Source organism: Lucilia cuprina, chromosome 6, assembly GCF_022045245.1.
Source record: "Lucilia cuprina isolate Lc7/37 chromosome 6, ASM2204524v1, whole genome shotgun sequence".
Classification (NCBI taxonomy): Eukaryota; Metazoa; Arthropoda; class Insecta; order Diptera; family Calliphoridae; genus Lucilia; species Lucilia cuprina.
This window is the reverse complement of record NC_060954.1, coordinates 47,552,453-47,572,318: the sequence shown is the minus strand read 5'-3', so window position 1 is coordinate 47,572,318 and position 19,866 is coordinate 47,552,453. Positions and strand designations below refer to the sequence as shown.

Here is a 19,866-nt window from a genome sequence, read left to right as displayed (position 1 = left end):
AGTATATAGCCTTGGCAATAAGCTAAAATGTACATATGCAAGCCTGAAGTCTAGTCTATATTTCAGTCTATAGTTCAGTTGTATTCTATAGTTTATTTAAGTTCAGACTATAGACTCTCTAGTCCGTATAGACTTTAGTCTATTACACAGTTACATCAAGTATTTGATTCATAAAAACTTGAGCTTCAAATTTAATTAAATATTCAGATTTTTTTTACATGAAATTCCTGCCTTTAAACCATTTAAAACCCAAATGTTCAATTACAATTTTAAATGTTTTATTTGCAAAACAGAAAAAATATATAAAATAAAACAAAAAATGTGATTTGTTAAAACAATAAAAAAATGCTGTTTTTTTTTTAAAGAGACAAATGAACGAACGGATAAACAAATTGACATCTCTTAAAAAACAGCTACTACAATAAATAGCAGCAAAAGATGTTTTCTTTAAAGCAAATTTTGTTTATTAAAACCGGTTGGTTAGGTTTATTTAATTAAATTTTTTCTTACCAACATGCTCCCACCAATACTTTGTCATATACACCTTGAGTTAGTTGCACACATATACTATACAGACACATTCACACTAATACATAAGCCTCGTTCATGTTTTCGTTGACTTCTACGACTACTATTTCGTTGTACATAAAAACAACATAATTGACATTTGTTTTAAATAAAAACAAAAAACAACAACAGTTAATAGCAGTGACAGACGTCAAATATATTTATTAGTATTTAATGTTTAAAAAAGCAAATATTGTTATTTTTTTGCAATTTAAATTTTTTGGTCGCAATATTTTAGCGCCACTATTTTTTTTAGCAAACAATTTGTGTGCAGCTGCTACACAGTGGGTTATTAATTAGGAAGATGTTTTATAAAAATGTTTCTTTCTTAAAAGAAAAAACACAAAATTCAATAAATCTTTAAACCTAACTGTAAAATTGATCAAATATTTAAATACATTTAATAAAACACAATTAAAGATCAAACCACAATTCAAGATTATTGAAACAAAACAAAAAAACACACACACACACACACACACAATCGGAACCCTAACAAAACCACAACAAAGTGTTTAGCACCACAGAACTGTGGGTAACAACACGACGTATGAGCAATACAACAAGGTTATTCGAAATATACAAAGTATTTTAAAAATGCCGGTCGGTATATGACGATGATATATGTATTTAGTTTTTGTTTTTAAAGTTATTGTAATTAATAGTTTTATTAACTTATTAACAATGTTAGAAACACATTTTTGAAGGAAAAAGCAAAACAATCATAAATATTTTTTTTTTATACTTTTACGCTTATTTGTTTATTAATTAACTTAATGTTTATTAATAAATTATAATAAAATTATTTAAATCTTGTAAACCTTGACAGTTGATAAATTCTATACAAGTGAAGAAAATAGCGAACAAAAACAAATCAAACAAATCTTGTCAAAATGACAAGAAACTGTAAAACGTGAGTAAAAGAATCAATAAACCTATGAAGTTATGTTAGTTTTTTATCTTCATTTAAAGAGAAGGGGATTTTTGTTTTGGAGAAGATCATATAAATAATTTATGATAAACTAAATTCATATTTCATTTATACATACATATGTGTGTACATATGAATCCTACAGCTAAGGAATAGAAAGGCGTAGAAGTATCTATCTATCTATCGATCTATCTATCTATATATCTATCTATCTATCTATCTATCTATCTATCTATCTATCTATCTATCTATCTATCTATCTATCTATCTATCTATCTATCTATCTATCTATCTATCTATCTATCTATCTATCTATCTATCTGTCTATCTATCTATCTATCTATCTATCTATCTATCTATCTATCTATCTATCTATCTATCTATCAATCCACATATATGTACATATATGTAAGCGAGTGTCGTGTTACTCCATTATACTATCATCTCAGATCATAGACCTTTTGTAAAACATTATTTGTTTTCACTACAAATTAGACCATCTTATAAATTATAAAAAAAATCTTCTTTTTTGTTTAGTAATTCTTTAAAAGAAGCTAAATACTATAAACCGGTTTAATAAATCTTCTTCTTAAACAAAAACAATAACAAACAGTAAAATATTGTATGTTGGAGCATGGTACTACTTTAAATATATATATATATTAATATTTGTATCCATTCGAAACAAATCTCTAGAAAAAAGTAACTGGTTTTTTCCTATGTATGCGTGTGTTCGAAACATATAAGACAACAACAAAACTACTACAAATTGTTTAATTTACCCGGATGCAAAATAAAGAATGAAGACATCTTTCACTGATCTAAATTTAATTAAATTACACGAGATTTGTACACGAATTGTGCGCGCTATTTTCTTTGCTTCATACAATCAAAACACAATCACAAAAACTATAATATGCGTAGAAATTTATTTAATTTGTTGTTTATGTATTTAGTTAGTCATACGCACAAAAAGGTATTAATTTTAAAGATCATTTACATGATCACTTGCAGACGCATGAACTAAAACGAATTTAAATGGTTCAATTAAAATACTATTCAAAACTATTGATATTATATAATATTTAAATGTTAATTTTAGCATAAACGAAGTTGTATCGATCTAAGTGTTTGAAATTAGGCCTTAAGATTTATCAAAAACTATCCATTTTCTTATACCGAAAAGAAAAGTGAAAATCGAAGTCGTTTCTAAATGTCTGATCTTAAAATTTATATATAAAATTGGACCATGATTTCATATAAACAAATGATCTGCTATATGAATCTATATTATAGAACTAACTTTACTTACAACATGCAATGAAAACAGATTTATTTATAAAAATCCATCTCCACAAATCGCGGCTATTAATCAAACACACAGACAGACATTGGATACACTTATACAGGCTGGGGACGTACGAATACATTTGTTATATTTACGTTTTTTTTTTCTTCTTAAAAAGGCGTTAATTCAATTAAGGAAAAATAAATACAATTCTTAAGCCTAAAGTCACTATTAGTTAATATTATAAGTATGAGCAAATGAAAAATTTGAATTTTATTGTACAACTACGAAGCCTCAATTGTCAAAACGATTAACTCCATTTTAAAAAAATAAACATTATAAGTAACAAAAAATTAAAATTACTTTTTTTTAAACTGCTTTTGAAAAAATTCTTGTATTTTTTTTCAAAAATGGAGTTAATCAATTTTGTAACTAAAGCTTTCATTTGCAAGTGAGAGTAAATATTTAAGTAGTTGTCATATTATTTGGATATTGTCATGACGTTGTTTGGTTTTTATTATACACAAATCTGTAAAAATTTTTATACAAGTAAGTATTTTATTGTTTGTAAGTTTAGTTTAGATTAATAATTAAAGAAATTTTAAATTTATTTTTTTATTTCTTTTTTTTTTGAGAACAATTGTATTAGGAAATTTTTAAATTTAGTTCTTTAATACGTAATAAATATAGAATTGTTGTTGTTCTTTATTTATTAATATTTTTTTAAATTTTCTTTAATATTAACTTTTATTAAATGTTAATAACCTTTGCAGTGTTGATATCATATATCACAAACAGTTTTTAAGTAATTGTTTGACAGTTCACACCTGTTTGTACATACATACATATGTATCCATATCTTTTGTAGTTTATTGTTTAGTGTGTAATATGGACTATAGCCTAGTCCAGCATAATCAACCTTATAGTTTAGTCTATTCTCTGGACTATACTCTAAATTATAGTCTACTCCATAGTTTGGACAATAGTCTAGTCTATAGTTTGGATAAAGGTCTAATATATAGTTTGGACTAGAACATAGCCTATAGCTACGATTATAGTTCAGTCTAATGTCTGGACTATAGTCTATTCTATAGTCTTGACTTTACTCTAGTATACAGTTATACTACCTTATCAAAGTTTGTCAAAGGTTTATTGAACAAATATGTCTTGAAAAATTGTCTTATTACAGGTTTATAAATTCTTATAAATAAGACCCATAAACTATAGTCGCAACTATAGTGTAGTCTGTAGTCGGAACTTTTGTCTGTGCTGAATTATAATCTAGTATATTGCCTTAACAATGGTCTGGGCTATAGTCTATTATATAGTGTGGATATTAGTCAGGTTTTTAGTCTTAGCTATTGTCTATAGTCTGAGCTGTAGTCTAATCTTTAGTATGGGCTGTAGTCTAATCTTTTATCTGTGCTGTAGTCTAATCTATAGTCTGAGCTGTAGTCTAGTCTATAGTCTAATTTATAGTCTGGACTATAGTCATGTTTATAGTCTGGACTATATCAATCTGGACTACAGTCTTGTCTATAGTCTGAACTATAATCTACTCTATTGTCCCGACAATCAGGTCTATAGTCTTTACTCTATAGCATTGTGTAGTTTTTAGTCTATTTTATAGTCTAGCCTTGTGTTGTCTTTAGTCTATTTTATAGTATAGTCTTTAATCTCAACTATTGTCTAGTCTATAGAGTCGAGTATAATTTATCATGGACTCTTGTCTAGTCTATAGACTGGACTATTGTTTAGTCTATAGTCTGGACCATAGTCTTGTGTATTGTCTGGACTATAGTCTAGTGTATAGTCTGGTGTGTAGTGTAGACTAAAGTCTAGTCTGGGCTGTATTCTAGTTTATATTTTGGTATGGGCTGTTCTAGTTAATACTCTTGTTAATTGGTCTAGCCTATTGTCTTGACTCTAGTATTAACTATAATCTATTGTATAGTCTCAACTATAGTCTAGTCTATAGTCTTTACTATTGTATGGTCCTTGTTCTCTTATATATTCTTATATCTTGTCTGGATTATAGTATATTGTGGTCCATAATATTTATGGACTGTTGTCTAGTCTATAGTGTTACTTATTGTGCATTTTATAGCTTGGGCTATTGTCTAGTCATAGTCTATTGTATAGTGTGGACCATAGTCTTTTCTGGATTATAGTCTAATCTATATTCTAAAATATAGTCTAGTCTATAGTCTGGACCATAGTCTAGTCTATATTCTGTGCTGCAGTCTAGTTTATAGTTTAGACTATTCTCTAGTTTGGTCTTTTGTCTAGTCTATAGACTCAAGTATAATCTAGCCTGGACCATAGTATAGACTGTCTGTAGTCGATTTTTTTGGTCTGGGCTATCGTCTAATTTATAGTCTGGACTATAGTCTAGTCTGGACTATAGTCTAGTCTGTACTATAGTCTAGTCTGGACTATAGTCTAGTCTGGACTATAGTCTAGTCTGGACTATAGTCTAGTCTGGGCTGTATCCTAGTTAATAATTTGGACTATATGGGTTATTGTCTATTCTATAGTATGGACTTTAGTCTATAGTCTAATCTAAGTAATCTAGGTCAAATCTAAATATGTAACATATAGTCTAAAGTCTGGCATGTTGCCTAGCTTATAGTCTGGACTATTATCTATTTTATATTATGAACTGTTGTGTAGTCTAGTCTAGTCTATTGCCTGGACCATAGTCTAGTCTATAGTCTGTGCTGTAGTCTAGTTTATAGTCTGGACTATTCTCTAGTCTGGTCTTTTGTCTAGTCTTGGCTATTGTCTATAATCTGGACTATAGTCTAGGCTATAGTCTGGACAATTGTCTAATCTATAATCTGGACTATGTTCTGGACTTAAGGCTATTATGTGAAACATGTTATTTAGGCTTTTTTTGAAAGTTCGTCCACATGAGCTTTTATTTTGAAATTTTTATTTATAAGCCTGCATCTTCCTTTTTTAAGTTAAATGGACCGAATAGTATAGATCTGTATTTAAAATCTGTTATATTTGTTTCCTATTAATTAGATTTTTTATTTTTCTTTTCAGGTTTTTAGACAAATTTTTTACTAAACAAATATTAGAAGGATGCTCGAAATAACAAAAAGTTTTTATAAATTTAGCACAGATGGACATGGACTTTTACAATGAACATATACTAACAGATTTGGGTAAGTTTAAGATATATAGTATATATGTACCTAATATATGTATGTATATTAAATGTAAATTTATTAAAATCTTGGAAATTTCTTAACAAGATCTCTGAAAAAGACATTTATATATCCATATGTTAATGATCATAATTTAGGATATTTAAACAAAAAATGCTAAGTTAACATTTAGCAAAATATTTCCTTTAACCTGATTTTGCTTGCATTCAATAATAAATGCAATCAATTAAAGGAAAAGTCAATAAATAATAATATTTTTCCAATTTTATTTATAAATTATTTCGTGTTATTGGTAATTTTTTTTTTTGTGAAATAAATTTATAGTTTGTTACAATTTATTAATTTTTATTTAATATTTTATAACTCTATATATCGTGTATACAATTTGCTAAGCAACAGTTTTTTTTATTTTTTTGTTTTCTATCAAAACTATGACTTACATTTAAATGTAGTATTTTTACATAAAAGTCAGAGCTGTAAATTTCAATTATTTTTTAAAGCTGCCCACCTTATTCAACAGATTTCATTACAATTCGCTAAAAGACGTCAAAAATTTATTAATTTATTTATTAATATCTTTATGTCAATTAAATGACAAGTAATGATCTTAACTTATTCACACTTTTTTTAAATACAAAAACAAATACCAACTGTGACGCCAACAGGTTTGATACACCCTAGAAAAATATTTAAACATGTCAACGGTTTACAGATCTGTTTTGTAAATAATATTAAATTCATACATATATAAATATATTTATGTACAAATACATACATAGATATTTGTGGAAAATATTTATTCATACCAAAAAGACTTTAAATATTTTCCTAAATCTGTCAAACCCCTGCACAGTGGATCCAATAAGGTAAATTAAAAAAAACTGTAGAACTATGGACTATACTAAAGACTACACTAAAGACTAGATTATAGACTAGACTATAGACTGGACTATAGACTATAGAGTAGGATATAGACTAGACTAGACTATAGACTAGACTAGACTAGACTATAGACTAGACTAGACTATAGACTAGACTATAGACTAGACTATAGACTAGACTATAGACTAGACTATAGACTAGACTATAGACTAGACTATAGACTAGACTATAGACTAGACTATAGACTAGACTAAAGACTAGACTAAAGACTAGACTATAGACTAGACTATAGACTAGACTGTAGACTAGACTATAGACTAGACTATAAACTAGACTAAAGACTAGACTATAGACTAGACTATAGACTAGACTATAGACTAGACTATAGACTAGACTGTAGACTAGACTATAGACTAGACTATACACTTTACTGTAGTGCAGACTGTAATGAGAATTTCTCTAACAATATATACCACTGTGTACAGTACATTTTGTAGTTGTTGCATGAAAAATTTGTATGTATTTGCATATGTTTGAAATATGTAGGTATATACGTATATACAAAAATAACAAAACGACAGGTTCTCTTTAAGATACACTTAACTACACATGTACGATACCAACACAATTTGTTTGATCAATAATTATATTTCAATACGAAGAACAAGAATACAAAAAAATTGTAACCAGACCGAAAAAAGAAAACATATTTAGTTTTGTCAATTCTGTACTAATTTTAAGAGTTCTGTTGCTTTTTCGGGTCTCTCACTTCTAATGGAAAAACCTCCTTAACGCGATAAGCTAAACACGAGACCAATAGAAATGCAAAAAAATACTTTAAATCAAATCAAATTATTAAAAAATTAAATTAAATTATTATAACAACAATAAAAATAAATATAAACATCAAAGAAATAATAAAACATAATTTTCAATTGAAATTACGTTTAAATGAATTAATTTAGAAAAACAGCGAAAACATTTGCAAGTGTAATAATAAAATGGAAAATTGAAAAAAATATTAAAAAGTAATTGTATGCAATTTAAAAAATAAATAAATAAAATATAAATAACAATAATTGTAATATGAATTAATAAATAATAGCAAACTACATAATTAAAAATAAAATATATTTAACTATAATTTAGTTAAACTAAATAAACAGTTCTAATTTAATTTAAACGCAATACGATGACTACGAGTACATTCGCTTTTTTAAGAAATTTTATTGAATTTTTATTTTAATTATTTACGCGAATAGTTTTATTATTATGTAGAAATTGAAATATTTATTAATAGAGTTTTGTGATATTGGAAGATTTTAGTTAAGTTTAGAAATCTATTAATTGAAATTGCTTAATTTAGTCTGGACACAGTTACTGTATGATCTATAGTCTAATGTACAGTATCTAGTCTAGAGTCTAAAGTTAAGTCCAGCCTATAGTCTGAACTATAATGCAGGCTACAGTCTCAACTAAAGTCTAGTATAATATAATCTACACCATAGTCTAGTCTATTGTCTATTCTACAGTCTGAACTCTAGTCTGAACTATAGTCCAGTCTATAGTCTAGAATTTAATCTAGTAAATAGTCTGGACTATGGTCGAGTCTCATGTATGCTATAGTTTGGAATATAGTCTAGTCTACAGTCCGGACAATAATCTAGTCTGTAGTATAGTCTGTGGTCTGGCCTATAGTCTGATTTCTAATCTGGACTATAGTCTAGTCTGTCTGAACAATGTCTAGTCTCAAGTCCTAACTCTTGTACAGCGTATATTCCAAACAACAGTCTAGTCTATAGTCAGAACTAAAGTCTAGACCATAGGATGTACTATAGTCTATTGTATGAACTATAATGTAGTCAATAGTCTGAACTGTAATGCAGTCTATAGTCTGAACTATAATGTAGTCTATAATCTAGTTTATAGTCTAATCTATAGTCTGGGTTTAAGTCTAATCCATAGACTACACTATAGTCTCTTCTATCTCGACCATAGCCTGGACTAACTATTGTATAGTACATAGTCTTCGCTATCTATACTCTGGACAATAGTCTAGTCTATAGTCTGGACTATAGTCAAGTCTATGGTCTGGATAATAGTCTAGTCTATAGACTATAGTCAAGTCTATGGTTTGGACTATAGACTAGTCTATGTTCTGGACAATAGTCTAGTCTGTAGTCTGGATTGTAGTCAAGTCTATGGCCTGGACTATCGACTAGTCTTTAGTGTAATCTATAGGCTGGATTATAGACTAGTCGATAGTCTGGACTATAGACATAGTCGATAGTATGGGCTATAAACATTGTCGATAGTATGGGCTATAGACATAGTCGATAGTATAGGCTATAGACTAGTAGATAGTATAGGCTATAGACTAGTCGATAGTCTTGACTATAGACTAGTCTGAACAATAGTCTATACTCTGGACTTTAGTCAAGTTTATGTTCTGGACTATAGATAGTCTGGACAATAGTCTAGTCTTCACTATAGACTAGTCGATAGTCTGGACTATATACTAGTAGGTAGTGTTGACTATAGACTAGTCTATAGTCTGGACTATAGTCTATAGTCTGGACTATAGTCTATAGTCTGGACTACAGTCAATAGTCTGGACTTTAGTCTATAGTCTGGACTATAGTCTATAGTCTAGACTATAGTCTATAGTCTGGACTATATTCTATAGTCTGGACTATAGTCTATAGTCTGGACTATAGTCTATAGTCTGGACTATACAGTCTATAGTCTGGAATTTAGTCTATAGTCTGTACTGTAGTCTATAGTCTGGACTATAATATAGTCTTTAGTCTTATCTATTTTTATTTCTATTGTCGTGACTATAGTCTACTTTATTCAAGGGTAATCTATTTAATTATCTGGACTCCGGACAGTCCAGATAATTAAATAGTCACAGTTGTGACTATAATCTTGTCTTTATATAGTCGGGTCTGTAAGCTAGTCTTTATTTTGTACTATATTTTTGTAAGTGGTCCTGACCGGGCAGTATGGATTTTATCCATATGGAAATTTCCCACTAAAATATATGTATGTATTTCATTCAAACCCACTGTGCACTAGTTAATAGCTTAATTGTCGTTAGAAAGTAATTGCAATTATTTTTAAGAAATTTGTTGTCACAACAGGTAACAGGCTATATGACAGCTATCTAATTTAAATAAAATTGTTTCAAATTAATTTTCACCAAATACCAGTTATTTAGTATTAATATTTTTTTAATGATCAAATTGCAACGTTTTGTTTTTATTATATTTTCTTAGCAAATGCGTGAAGCCAAGTGAAGAAATGGTTAAAATCATATGATTAGAAATTTAGCTTGAAATTAGTAAAATAAAAAAAACAAAACTCAAATGACAATTTCAATTTAACAGTGAATGAATAGATGAGTGAGTTTCATTTTACAATTCAATAAAAATCGTTTCAAATTTAAAACGATTAAAATCTTTGGAAAATCAAAAAATAAAACATGAGAAAAACTATTAAACGTTACATGTTACTCTATATTTTATTATTTAATTATTAATTTTTTTGTTAATGTTGTTGTTTTTTTTTTTCTTTTTTTTTTTTTTTTTTTTTTTTGTTATATTTTGTTAAAATGCTCATCCAAGAGTAAAGTGCATCAACCGCATAAAGAAGAAACGTGTGGTTTTGCGGAGTGATGGCTGTTTGCTGCAATTTTGCCTTTAGGAGATTAATACTCGTAGAAAAATTATTGGCTCCTCTAAATTGTAATTATCAAGATGATGGATTTTTTGTTGTTGTTGTTTTCTACGAGTATTATACAATTAGATAATTTAATGTTTAATAATAAATATTATCATCGATTTGGTTTCTTTTTTGTGTGTAAAAATAACTTTTTAATACCCTACTTTTAACTAAGTGGAAGTTATTTGTTTTATGCAACAGTTTGTGACATATTTATTACTTAGTATTACATTGCACAGTGGGGCTAGTATTGTTAGCTTAAAGTTTGGGCTGTAGTTTATGATCTCTTCAAAGTCTTGACTACAGTCTAGTTAAGAGTCTGATCTATATACTATATAATTCGGTCTAGTCTAGTCTACAGATTTAGCGATATTTTTGTCTGTAGATTAGACTATAGTCTTGTCTATAGCCTGTACTATAGTCTAGTTTGAAATAGAACTATATTCCAGAGAATAGTCTGAATCATAGTCAAGTCTATGGTCTAAATATAGTCTAGTATATAGCGTATTGTGTAGTCTTTAGTCTGGACTATAGTCTAGTCTATAGTCTGGACTATAGTCTAGTCTATAGTCTGGACTATAGTCTAGTCTATAGTCTGGACTATAGTCTAGTCTATAGTCTGGACTATAGTCTAGTCTATAGTCTGGACTATAGTCTAGTCTATAGTCTGGACTATAGTCTAGTCTATAGTCTGGACTATAGTCTAGTCTATAGTCTGGACTATAGTCGAGTCTATAGTCTGGACTATAGTCGAGTTATAATCAAGTCTATATTCTGGACTATAGTCTGTCTAGTCTATAGTCTTGACTGTACTATAGTCTATACTCCAATATATAGTCTGGACTATTTTCTAGTCTATATTCTAGATTATTTTCTAGTCTATAGTCTGATCTATAGTTTAGTCTAAAGTTTTATCTGTAGTCTGGACTTTAGTCCTGCCTATAGTCTGGGCTATAGTCTAGTCAATAGTCTGGACTATAGTCTAGTCTATAGTCTGGACTATAGTCTAGTCTATAGTCTGGACTATAGTCGAGTCTGAAGTCTGGACTATAGTCGAGTCTATAGTCTGGACTATAGTCGAGTATCTAGTCTGGACTATGCACTATAGTTTAGTCTCTAGTGTGGACTATAGTATAGTCTGTAGTCCATTAAGTTCATTGTATATACTATAGTCCAGTTTATTGTTTGGACTATAATCAACTACAGTTCAATAGACTAAAGTTTACTGTCTAGACTTTAGTCCAGACCGTAATCTAGTATAAAGTCTCGACTATGGTCGAGTCTGAAGTCTGGACTATAGTCGAGTCTATAGTCTGGACTATAGTCGAGTATCTAGTCTGGACTATGCACTATAGTTTAGTCTCTAGTGTGGACTATAGTATAGTCTGTAGTCCATTAAGTTCATTGTATATACTATAGACCAGTTTATTGTTTGGACTATAATCAACTACAGTTCAATAGACTAAAGTTTACTGTCTAGACTTTAGTCCAGACCGTAATCTAGTATAAAGTCTCGACTATGGTTTAGTTGATAGTTTGTATTGAACGAAATCTATAGCCTGGACTATAGTCTAGTATATAGTCCTGTTTAAAATCCAGTCTATAGTCTGGACTACAGTCTAGTCTATAGTATGGACTAAAGTCTAGTCTATAGTCTTAATTAAAGTATTATCTATAGTGTGAAATATAGGCTAAGCTATGCTCTAAACTAGAATCTAGTAAATAGTCTGGACTATATCCTGGTCAGTGGTCTGAACTAGAGTCTGGTCTATAGTCTGGACTATAGTTTCGTTTATAGTCTGGATTATAGTTTAGTCCATTGTCTAGACTAATGTGCTATATTTATATTTTGGACTATAAGTATTCTAGTCTACTGTCCAGACATTAGTATAGTCTACAGTCCAAACTGAAGTTTATTTTATATTTTGGACTATAATCTAGTTCAGACCGTAGTCTAGTGTATATAGTATGGACTCTAGAGTAGTCTGAGAATTGCTGATCTAAATTCGACCAATTCCCATTTAAACCTCACATTTAATTTACATTCACAGATATTAAAACAAACATTACTTTTTTCGAAACTAAAATAATCTAAAACAAAAAATTTAACAGAGAAAAAAAAAAACGTTTAAATGTAAAAGCAAATTTAAACTAAAAGCAACAAAAAAAACAAAACAAATACATAATCATTTTTTATAAACAATAAACGAAAAAAAACAACTAAAATAAAATTAACTAATAAACTCTCAAACTGTAAAAAAGAATCTGAAAACTATTCACATTGAAATCCAGTCGTATTTGTAACATTCGTTTGTTGATTAACGCGGTTGGGATTTTCAATATTTTTTTTTTCTAATTTCAACACCAGCAAAAGGAATTTGAAAAAAATAAACAAAATATAGTGAAAAAAACGTAAAAACAACAGAAATAAAATAATAATATTACAAAAATATTATTATAGAAAGTATAAATTCTTATGGATTATCATAAAACTTGCAATGGTAATTATTAACATGCTAATTTAAATTAAATATTTATTTATACATGACAAAATAATAAATACTATTAAATTAGTGTTTAGAACTAGCAAAAGTGTTTAGAAGTAGTTAGAGAAAAAACAATAACAAATTTATTTTATCATAATTTTATTTGTATTGATCAAACTGAGTTTTTTTTATTTTTTGTCGTTCAATTTTCGCTGTTTGTTAAATAATTGTTATCAGTAGTCATTCGTTCGGTCGTTTAGTTTTGGTGTTTTATTTCATGTCTCAGTTTGGTTGTGTATAACATTTTTTAATTTTAATTTCAATATTAAGTTCTACACGCCCACTTTTTTGATTTCGACAAAGTTCAATAAATTTCAAAATAAGCAAGTTTACATAACGGTATAAAGTATATATAATCTATTAAATAATCGATTCCTACCTGAGACACTGGCTAAGGCCTAGGTATGTTTCATCGGATTTGAATAGTCTAGTCTATATTCTAGTCCGAAGTCAACTCTATAGTCTAACCTATATTATAGACTATAGTCTAACCTATATTCTAGTCTATAGTCTAGTATATAGTCTAGTCTATAGTCTAGTCTATAGACTAGTCTATAGTCTAGTCTATAGTCTAGTCTATAGTCTAGTCTATAGACTAGTCTATAGTCTAGTCTATAGTCTAGTCTATAGTCTAGTCTATAGTCTAGTCTATAGTTTAGTCTATAGTCTAGTCTATAGTCTAGTCTATAGTCTAGTCTCTAGTCTAGTCTATAGTCTAGTCTATAGTCTAGTCTATAGTCTAGTCTATAGTCTAGTCTATAGTCTAGTCTATAGTATAGTCTATAGTTTAGTCTATAGTCTAGTCTATAGTCTATTCTATAGTCTAGTCTATAGTCTAATCTATAGTCTAATCTATAGTCTAGTCTATAGTCTAGTCTATAGTCTAGTCTATAGTCTAGTCTATAGTATAGTCTAGTCTATAGTCTAGTCTATAGTCTAGTCTATAGTCTAGTCTAGTCTATAGTCTAGTCTATAGTCTAGTCTATAGTCTAGTCTATAGTCTAGTCTATAGTCTAGTCTATAGTCTACTCTATAGTCTAGTCTATAGTCTAGTCTATAGTCTAGTCTATAGTCTAGTCTATAGTCTAGTCTATAGTCTAGTCTATAGTCTAGTCTATAGTCTAGTCTATAGTCTAGTCTATAGTCTAGTCTATAGTCTAGTCTATAGTCTAGTCTATAGTCTAGTCTATAGTCTAGTCTATAGTCTAGTCTATAGTCTAGTCTATAGTCTAGTCTATAGTCTAGTCTATAGTCTAGTCTATAGTCTAGTCTATAGTCTAGTCTATAGTCTAGTCTATAGTCTAGTCTATAGTCTAGTCTATAGTCTAGTCTATAGTCTAGTCTATAGTCTAGTCTATAGTCTAGTCTATAGTCTAGTCTATAGTCTAGTCTATAGTCTAGTCTATAGTCTAGTCTATAGTCTAGTCTATAGTCTAGTCTATAGTCTAGTCTATAGTCTAGTCTATAGTCTAGTCTATAGTCTAGTCTATAGTCTAGTCTATAGTCTATAGTCTAGTCTATAGTCTAGTCTATAGTCTAGTCTATAGTCTAGTCTATAGTCTAGTCTATAGTCTAGTCTATAGTCTAGTCTATAGTCTAGTCTATAGTCTAGTCTATAGTCTAGTCTATAGTCTAGTCTATAGTCTAGTCTATAGTCTAGTCTATAGTCTAGTCTATAGTCTAGTCTATAGTCTAGTCTATAGTCTAGTCTATAGTCTAGTCTATAGTCTAGTCTATAGTCTATTCTATAGTCTAGTCTATAGTCTAGTCTATAGTCTAGTCTATAGTCTAGTCTATAGTCTAGTCTATAGTCTAGTCTATAGTCGAGTCTATAGTCTAGTCTATAGTCTAGTCTATAGTCTATTCTATAGTCTAATCTATAGTCTAATCTATAGTCTAGTCTATAGTCTAGCCTATAGTCTAGTCTATAGTCTAGTCTATAGTCTAGTCTATAGTCTAGTCTATAGTCTAGTCTATAGTCTAGTCTATAGTCTAGTCTATAGTCTAGTCTATAGTCTAGTCTATAGTCTAGTCTATAGTCTAGTCTATAGTCTAGTCTATAGTCTAGTCTATAGTCTAGTCTATAGTCTAGTCTATAGTCTAGTCTATAGTCTAGTCTATAGTCTAGTCTATAGTCTAGTCTATAGTCTAGTCTATAGTCTAGTCTATAGTCTAGTCTATAGTCTAGTCTATAGTCTAGTCTATAGTCTAGTCTATAGTCTAGTCTATAGTCTAGTCTATAGTCTAGTCTATAGTCTAGTCTATAGTCTAGTCTATAGTCTAGTCTATAGTCTAGTCTATAGTCTAGTCTATAGTCTAGTCTATAGTCTAGTCTATAGTCTAGTCTATAGTCTAGTCTATAGTCTAGTCTATAGTCTAGTCTATAGTCTAGTCTATAGTCTAGTCTATAGTCTAGTCTATAGTCTAGTCTATAGTCTAGTCTATAGTCTAGTCTATAGTCTAGTCTATAGTCTAGTCTATAGTCTAGTCTATAGTCTAGTCTATAGTCTAGTCTATAGTCTAGTCTATAGTCTAGTCTATAGTCTAGTCTATAGTCTAGTCTATAGTCTAGTCTATAGTCTAGTCTATAGTCTAGTCTATAGTCTAGTCTATAGTCTAGTCTATAGTCTAGTCTATAGTCTAGTCTATAGTCTAGTCTATAGTCTAGTCTATAGTCTAGTCTATAGTCTAGTCTATAGTCTAGTCTATAGTCTAGTCTATAGTCTAGTCTATAGTCTAGTCTATAGTCTAGTCTATATTCTAGTCTATAGTCTAGTCTATAGTCTAGTCTATAGTCTAGTCTATAGTCTAGTCTATAGTCTAGTCTATTGCCTAGTCTATAGTCTAGTCTATAGTCTTGTCTAATCAAAAGTTTAGCCTACAGTCTAGTCAGTAGTCTAGTCTATAGTCTGGTCTATAGTCTAGGCAATAGTGTAGTCTTTGGTCGAATCTGTAGTCTAGACCTAAGTCCAGTCCTAAGTATAGTTTATAATCTACAGCTTAGTCTACTCTTCAGTCCTGTCGATATTCCATAGTCTAGAGTGTAATTCTATGTAAACCGGCCTTATACTTCACTAGAGTTACAACCATAAATGTTATGTTTGATCTTCCAGCCTATATAACAATGTACCTTCATTACGTTCCACTTTGTGCCTTAGCAATTTTCAGTTATCACAAAAAATGTTCTTCACCCACAAAATTCTTTTGGCAATAAATCCTGATAACAAAATTCCGGATATTTAATTCCCAAAAGTTGTGATAAAACTTAAAAAAGTTAACGTTTCATGCCAAAATCCTATGCCAATCAAGAAAAAAACTCATTTGAACTTTGAACACAAGTCTATGTAGTCGTTACAAAAGAGAATTGAACTGTTTTTTAATATAATTTGTATAAATATATTAAAGTTAAATGAACTTTTTTTTATAAATTTTTTCTTAAACGTTTACGATAAAAAATGTGAAGATTTTGTGCATAAAGTAAAATAGCATCGTGACCATTATTTTGCGTTATTTCCAGACCATGTACTTGAATATTAACAGTAATTATGCATTTATTAAGTCGAAATATTTAAGTACATAAATTAAAAAATTTTATCAAATATTTACATTAAGTCGTCATTAGAAGTCAATGTACAATAATGTATGTGTTATCGCTTTTCGACATGAACGAATGGTCGAATCGAACATTGGCATACTATTGTACGATTGTTACTATTTTTACAATGTGAATCGATAAGGAAGGCAGCAGGCGATATAATTAAGTATTTTTTAGGAATTCCGCTATATAAACTAAATTTTTTTAAATTAAACATTTTCCATTTCAGACCGGGCAGACTATGTGGGTGGAATTGACAATGAAGCAATCTTTTTTGAAGATCTACAAGTAACAGCGGGTCTCGGTCGCTTGGGTCCAGATGGAAGCAACAATAACAATACTACAAATAATGGTGGTGAAAATCCAACACTGCCATGTACAGCTAAAACAGAAACACCCGTAACTTCGCCCTCGCCCATGACAACAATAGGACCACCCGACATAATCCTACCCTCAATACCAACAGTCTCAGCACGTGTTAGCTTAACATCAGCGCCAACAACACCACATATTGGTATACATCACTCCAATAACAATAATAATCCTACATTATCACACCTGCCCGAAAGTCCACCGGATTCTGGATCTGAACCACCCTACAGTCCGTTGCAAGATGTACAGGGTTTAACCTTAAACACACGTGATATTTACAATCACGGAGCGGGAGGTGGTAACTCAACTCCTGCTATTAATGATTTACACAACATGCAGGTGCATCATCCGCCACAACCACCACCAATACCACAACAACATCACTATACACATTTACTAAACAGTCCCATGAATGTTAATCCTTTAGCAAGTCCCCCCAACCAGGAGGCCTTGAATGCTGGAGTACGTGTGAAGCATGAAACCGGTCTTATTATCAATCCGAATAACTTAACGCAAACACTTAATAGTCAAACGTTACATTCGAATGTCTCACACTCCTTAGATACTCATATTGAGATGCCCAGCCAGCAGCAGCAGCAGCAACAGACTCAGCTTATGTATGCCGCCACCAACAACAATCATAATCATCATAATAGCAGTCCTAATAATCAAATAAACTATGAAAGTCTAACGAACAAATTGTATGCAAATCCCGGACAACCAGCACCTCCTCCACCGTATCAGATTAATTTGAACCACCTTGAACACCCCTCAGTAGTGGAAACATCCACCTGTATGCTAAGCAGCATAGGTGATCTGCCACATGTACAGGTAGTTGGTACCAGCATACCCTCTACGCCCACACTAAGTAGAACTTCGGCTCCCTCTACTCCCAATCATCAGTCATCGTCGCGTAAACGTAAAATGACCACACAAATTGATGATCCCGATTTTCGGTGTGTTAAGCCAGATCCTGGTTTGATATTAAGTCCCTCACGTAGTTCAGTTTGTTCTACACCCTTGCCGGGTGACAGCTCTAAGAGATCATCTATATCACCACTTAACATACAAATGAGTAATCATGATATGATCGATACTCCAGCACCCTCAAATGCCTCCCTTTCGCCTGCTCTCTCTTCGGTGCATATGGATGGTAGCGTCAAGAATTGCGATACTTCTTCACAAAGTGGTGATGCTTTAAGTCCTTGCATACGTTTTTCACCATTTCAACAACAAAATTGGCACAAATTATGCGATCAGCATTTGCAAGAAATATCGGTGGTTTATTATCGGGTCGATGCCGATAAAGGTTTCAACTTTTCCGTATCAGATGATGCGTTTGTGTGTCAGAAAAAAAATCATTTTCAAATAACTTGCCATGCTCGCTTGCAAAGTGAAGCTAAATTTGTGAGAACACCGTCCGGTTTAGAGAAGATCAAATCCTTTCATTTGCATTTCTATGGGGTGAAATTGGAAGCGCCTAATCAAACTATACGCATTGAACAAAGTCAATCGGATCGTTCGAAGAAACCTTTCTTTCCTGTACCGTAAGTAGTTAAAAAAATAATTAAAGACGTTCAAGCATTACAACAAAAAAATGTGAAAATGCTTGGATGTCTTTTAATAATATATATCCCAAGGATATTAAAATATAGGTTAATAAACAATATTAAATATATCACTTTCAGTATCGATCTCCAAAGTCACATTGTTAGTAAGGTAACTGTGGGACGTTTACACTTCTCCGAAACTACCAACAATAATATGCGCAAAAAGGGACGTCCTAATCCCGAACAACGTTACTTCCAACTTATTGTTGCGTTGCATGTCCATACCGCTTCCGGTGACTTTCCCATTATCAGCCAAGGTAGTGATAAAATCATAGTACGTGCCTCTAATCCTGGACAATTCGAATCTGACGTTGATTTATGTTGGCAACGTGGTCTTACCCAAGACTCTATATACCATGCCGGTAGGGTGGGTATAAATACCGATCGTCCCGATGAAAGTCTAGTGGTGCATGGCAATCTTAAGATCTCTGGTCACATAGTGCAGCCCAGTGATAGTAGAGCCAAACAAGAAATCGGTGAATTAGACACATCGGTACAGTTGCGCAATCTCCAAAAGATACGTATAGTACGTTATCGTCTCGAGCCTCAATTTGCCCTGCACGCAGGTCTCAAAGGTCACAAAGATACGGGTGAAATTGTTGATACTGGGGTAATAGCGCAAGAGGTACGCGAGGTAATACCCGATGCCGTGCAAGAGGCTGGCAGTGTGGTACTGCCGAACGGCAATGTTATTGAAAATTTTCTATTGGTAAATAAGGATCGTATACTTATGGAAAATATTGGTGCCGTCAAGGAACTGTGCAAAGTAACGGGTACTTTAGAGACGCGCATAGAAAATTTGGAGCGTGTCAACACACGTTTGCAGCGTGCTAAAGAGAATGAACTACAGTTTTTGCATTGCAAAAGTATAACCAGCAATCGGGACGGCTATGAAATTTGCTCGAATAGAACATTACAAATTATTATCTTTCTATTAGTTATTGTTATGGCAGCCTGGTAAGTTGAACCATTGCAATTATATTTTTAATCCAGAGACCGGAGCATATATTTCTAAAGGTCTAAAATGAGTTCTAGTTCTAGTTCAGTTCTAGTTTGGTTCTATTTCAGTTCTAGTTCAGTTCTAGTTCTAGTTCTAGTTCAGTTCTAGTTCAGTTCTAGTTCAGTTCTAGTTCAGTTCTAGTTCAGTTCTAGTTCAGTTCTAGTTCAGTTCTAGTT

At 31.0% G+C, this 19,866-nt stretch overlaps 2 protein-coding genes across 2 annotated transcripts in view; one reads left to right on the top strand and one right to left on the bottom strand.

Annotated features, from left to right (window-relative positions):
- The window catches only part of LOC111687322 (myelin regulatory factor), a 30,736-nt gene extending 11,085 nt beyond the window's left edge, over positions 1 to 19,651 (top strand). Inside the window, exons 3-5 of the mRNA XM_023449751.2 lie at positions 5,838 to 5,959; positions 16,938 to 18,627; positions 18,769 to 19,651. Of these exons, the coding sequence (XP_023305519.2) occupies positions 5,917 to 5,959; positions 16,938 to 18,627; positions 18,769 to 19,651 (2,616 nt within the window). The 5' untranslated portion in view covers positions 5,838 to 5,916. The remainder of the gene's footprint in view (positions 1 to 5,837; positions 5,960 to 16,937; positions 18,628 to 18,768) is intronic.
- A 203-nt stretch (positions 19,652 to 19,854) lies between these two features.
- The window catches only part of LOC124420638, a 2,546-nt gene continuing 2,534 nt past the window's right edge, over positions 19,855 to 19,866 (bottom strand). Inside the window, exon 4 of the mRNA XM_046954140.1 lies at positions 19,855 to 19,860. Within this exon, the coding sequence (XP_046810096.1) occupies positions 19,855 to 19,860 (6 nt within the window). The remainder of the gene's footprint in view (positions 19,861 to 19,866) is intronic.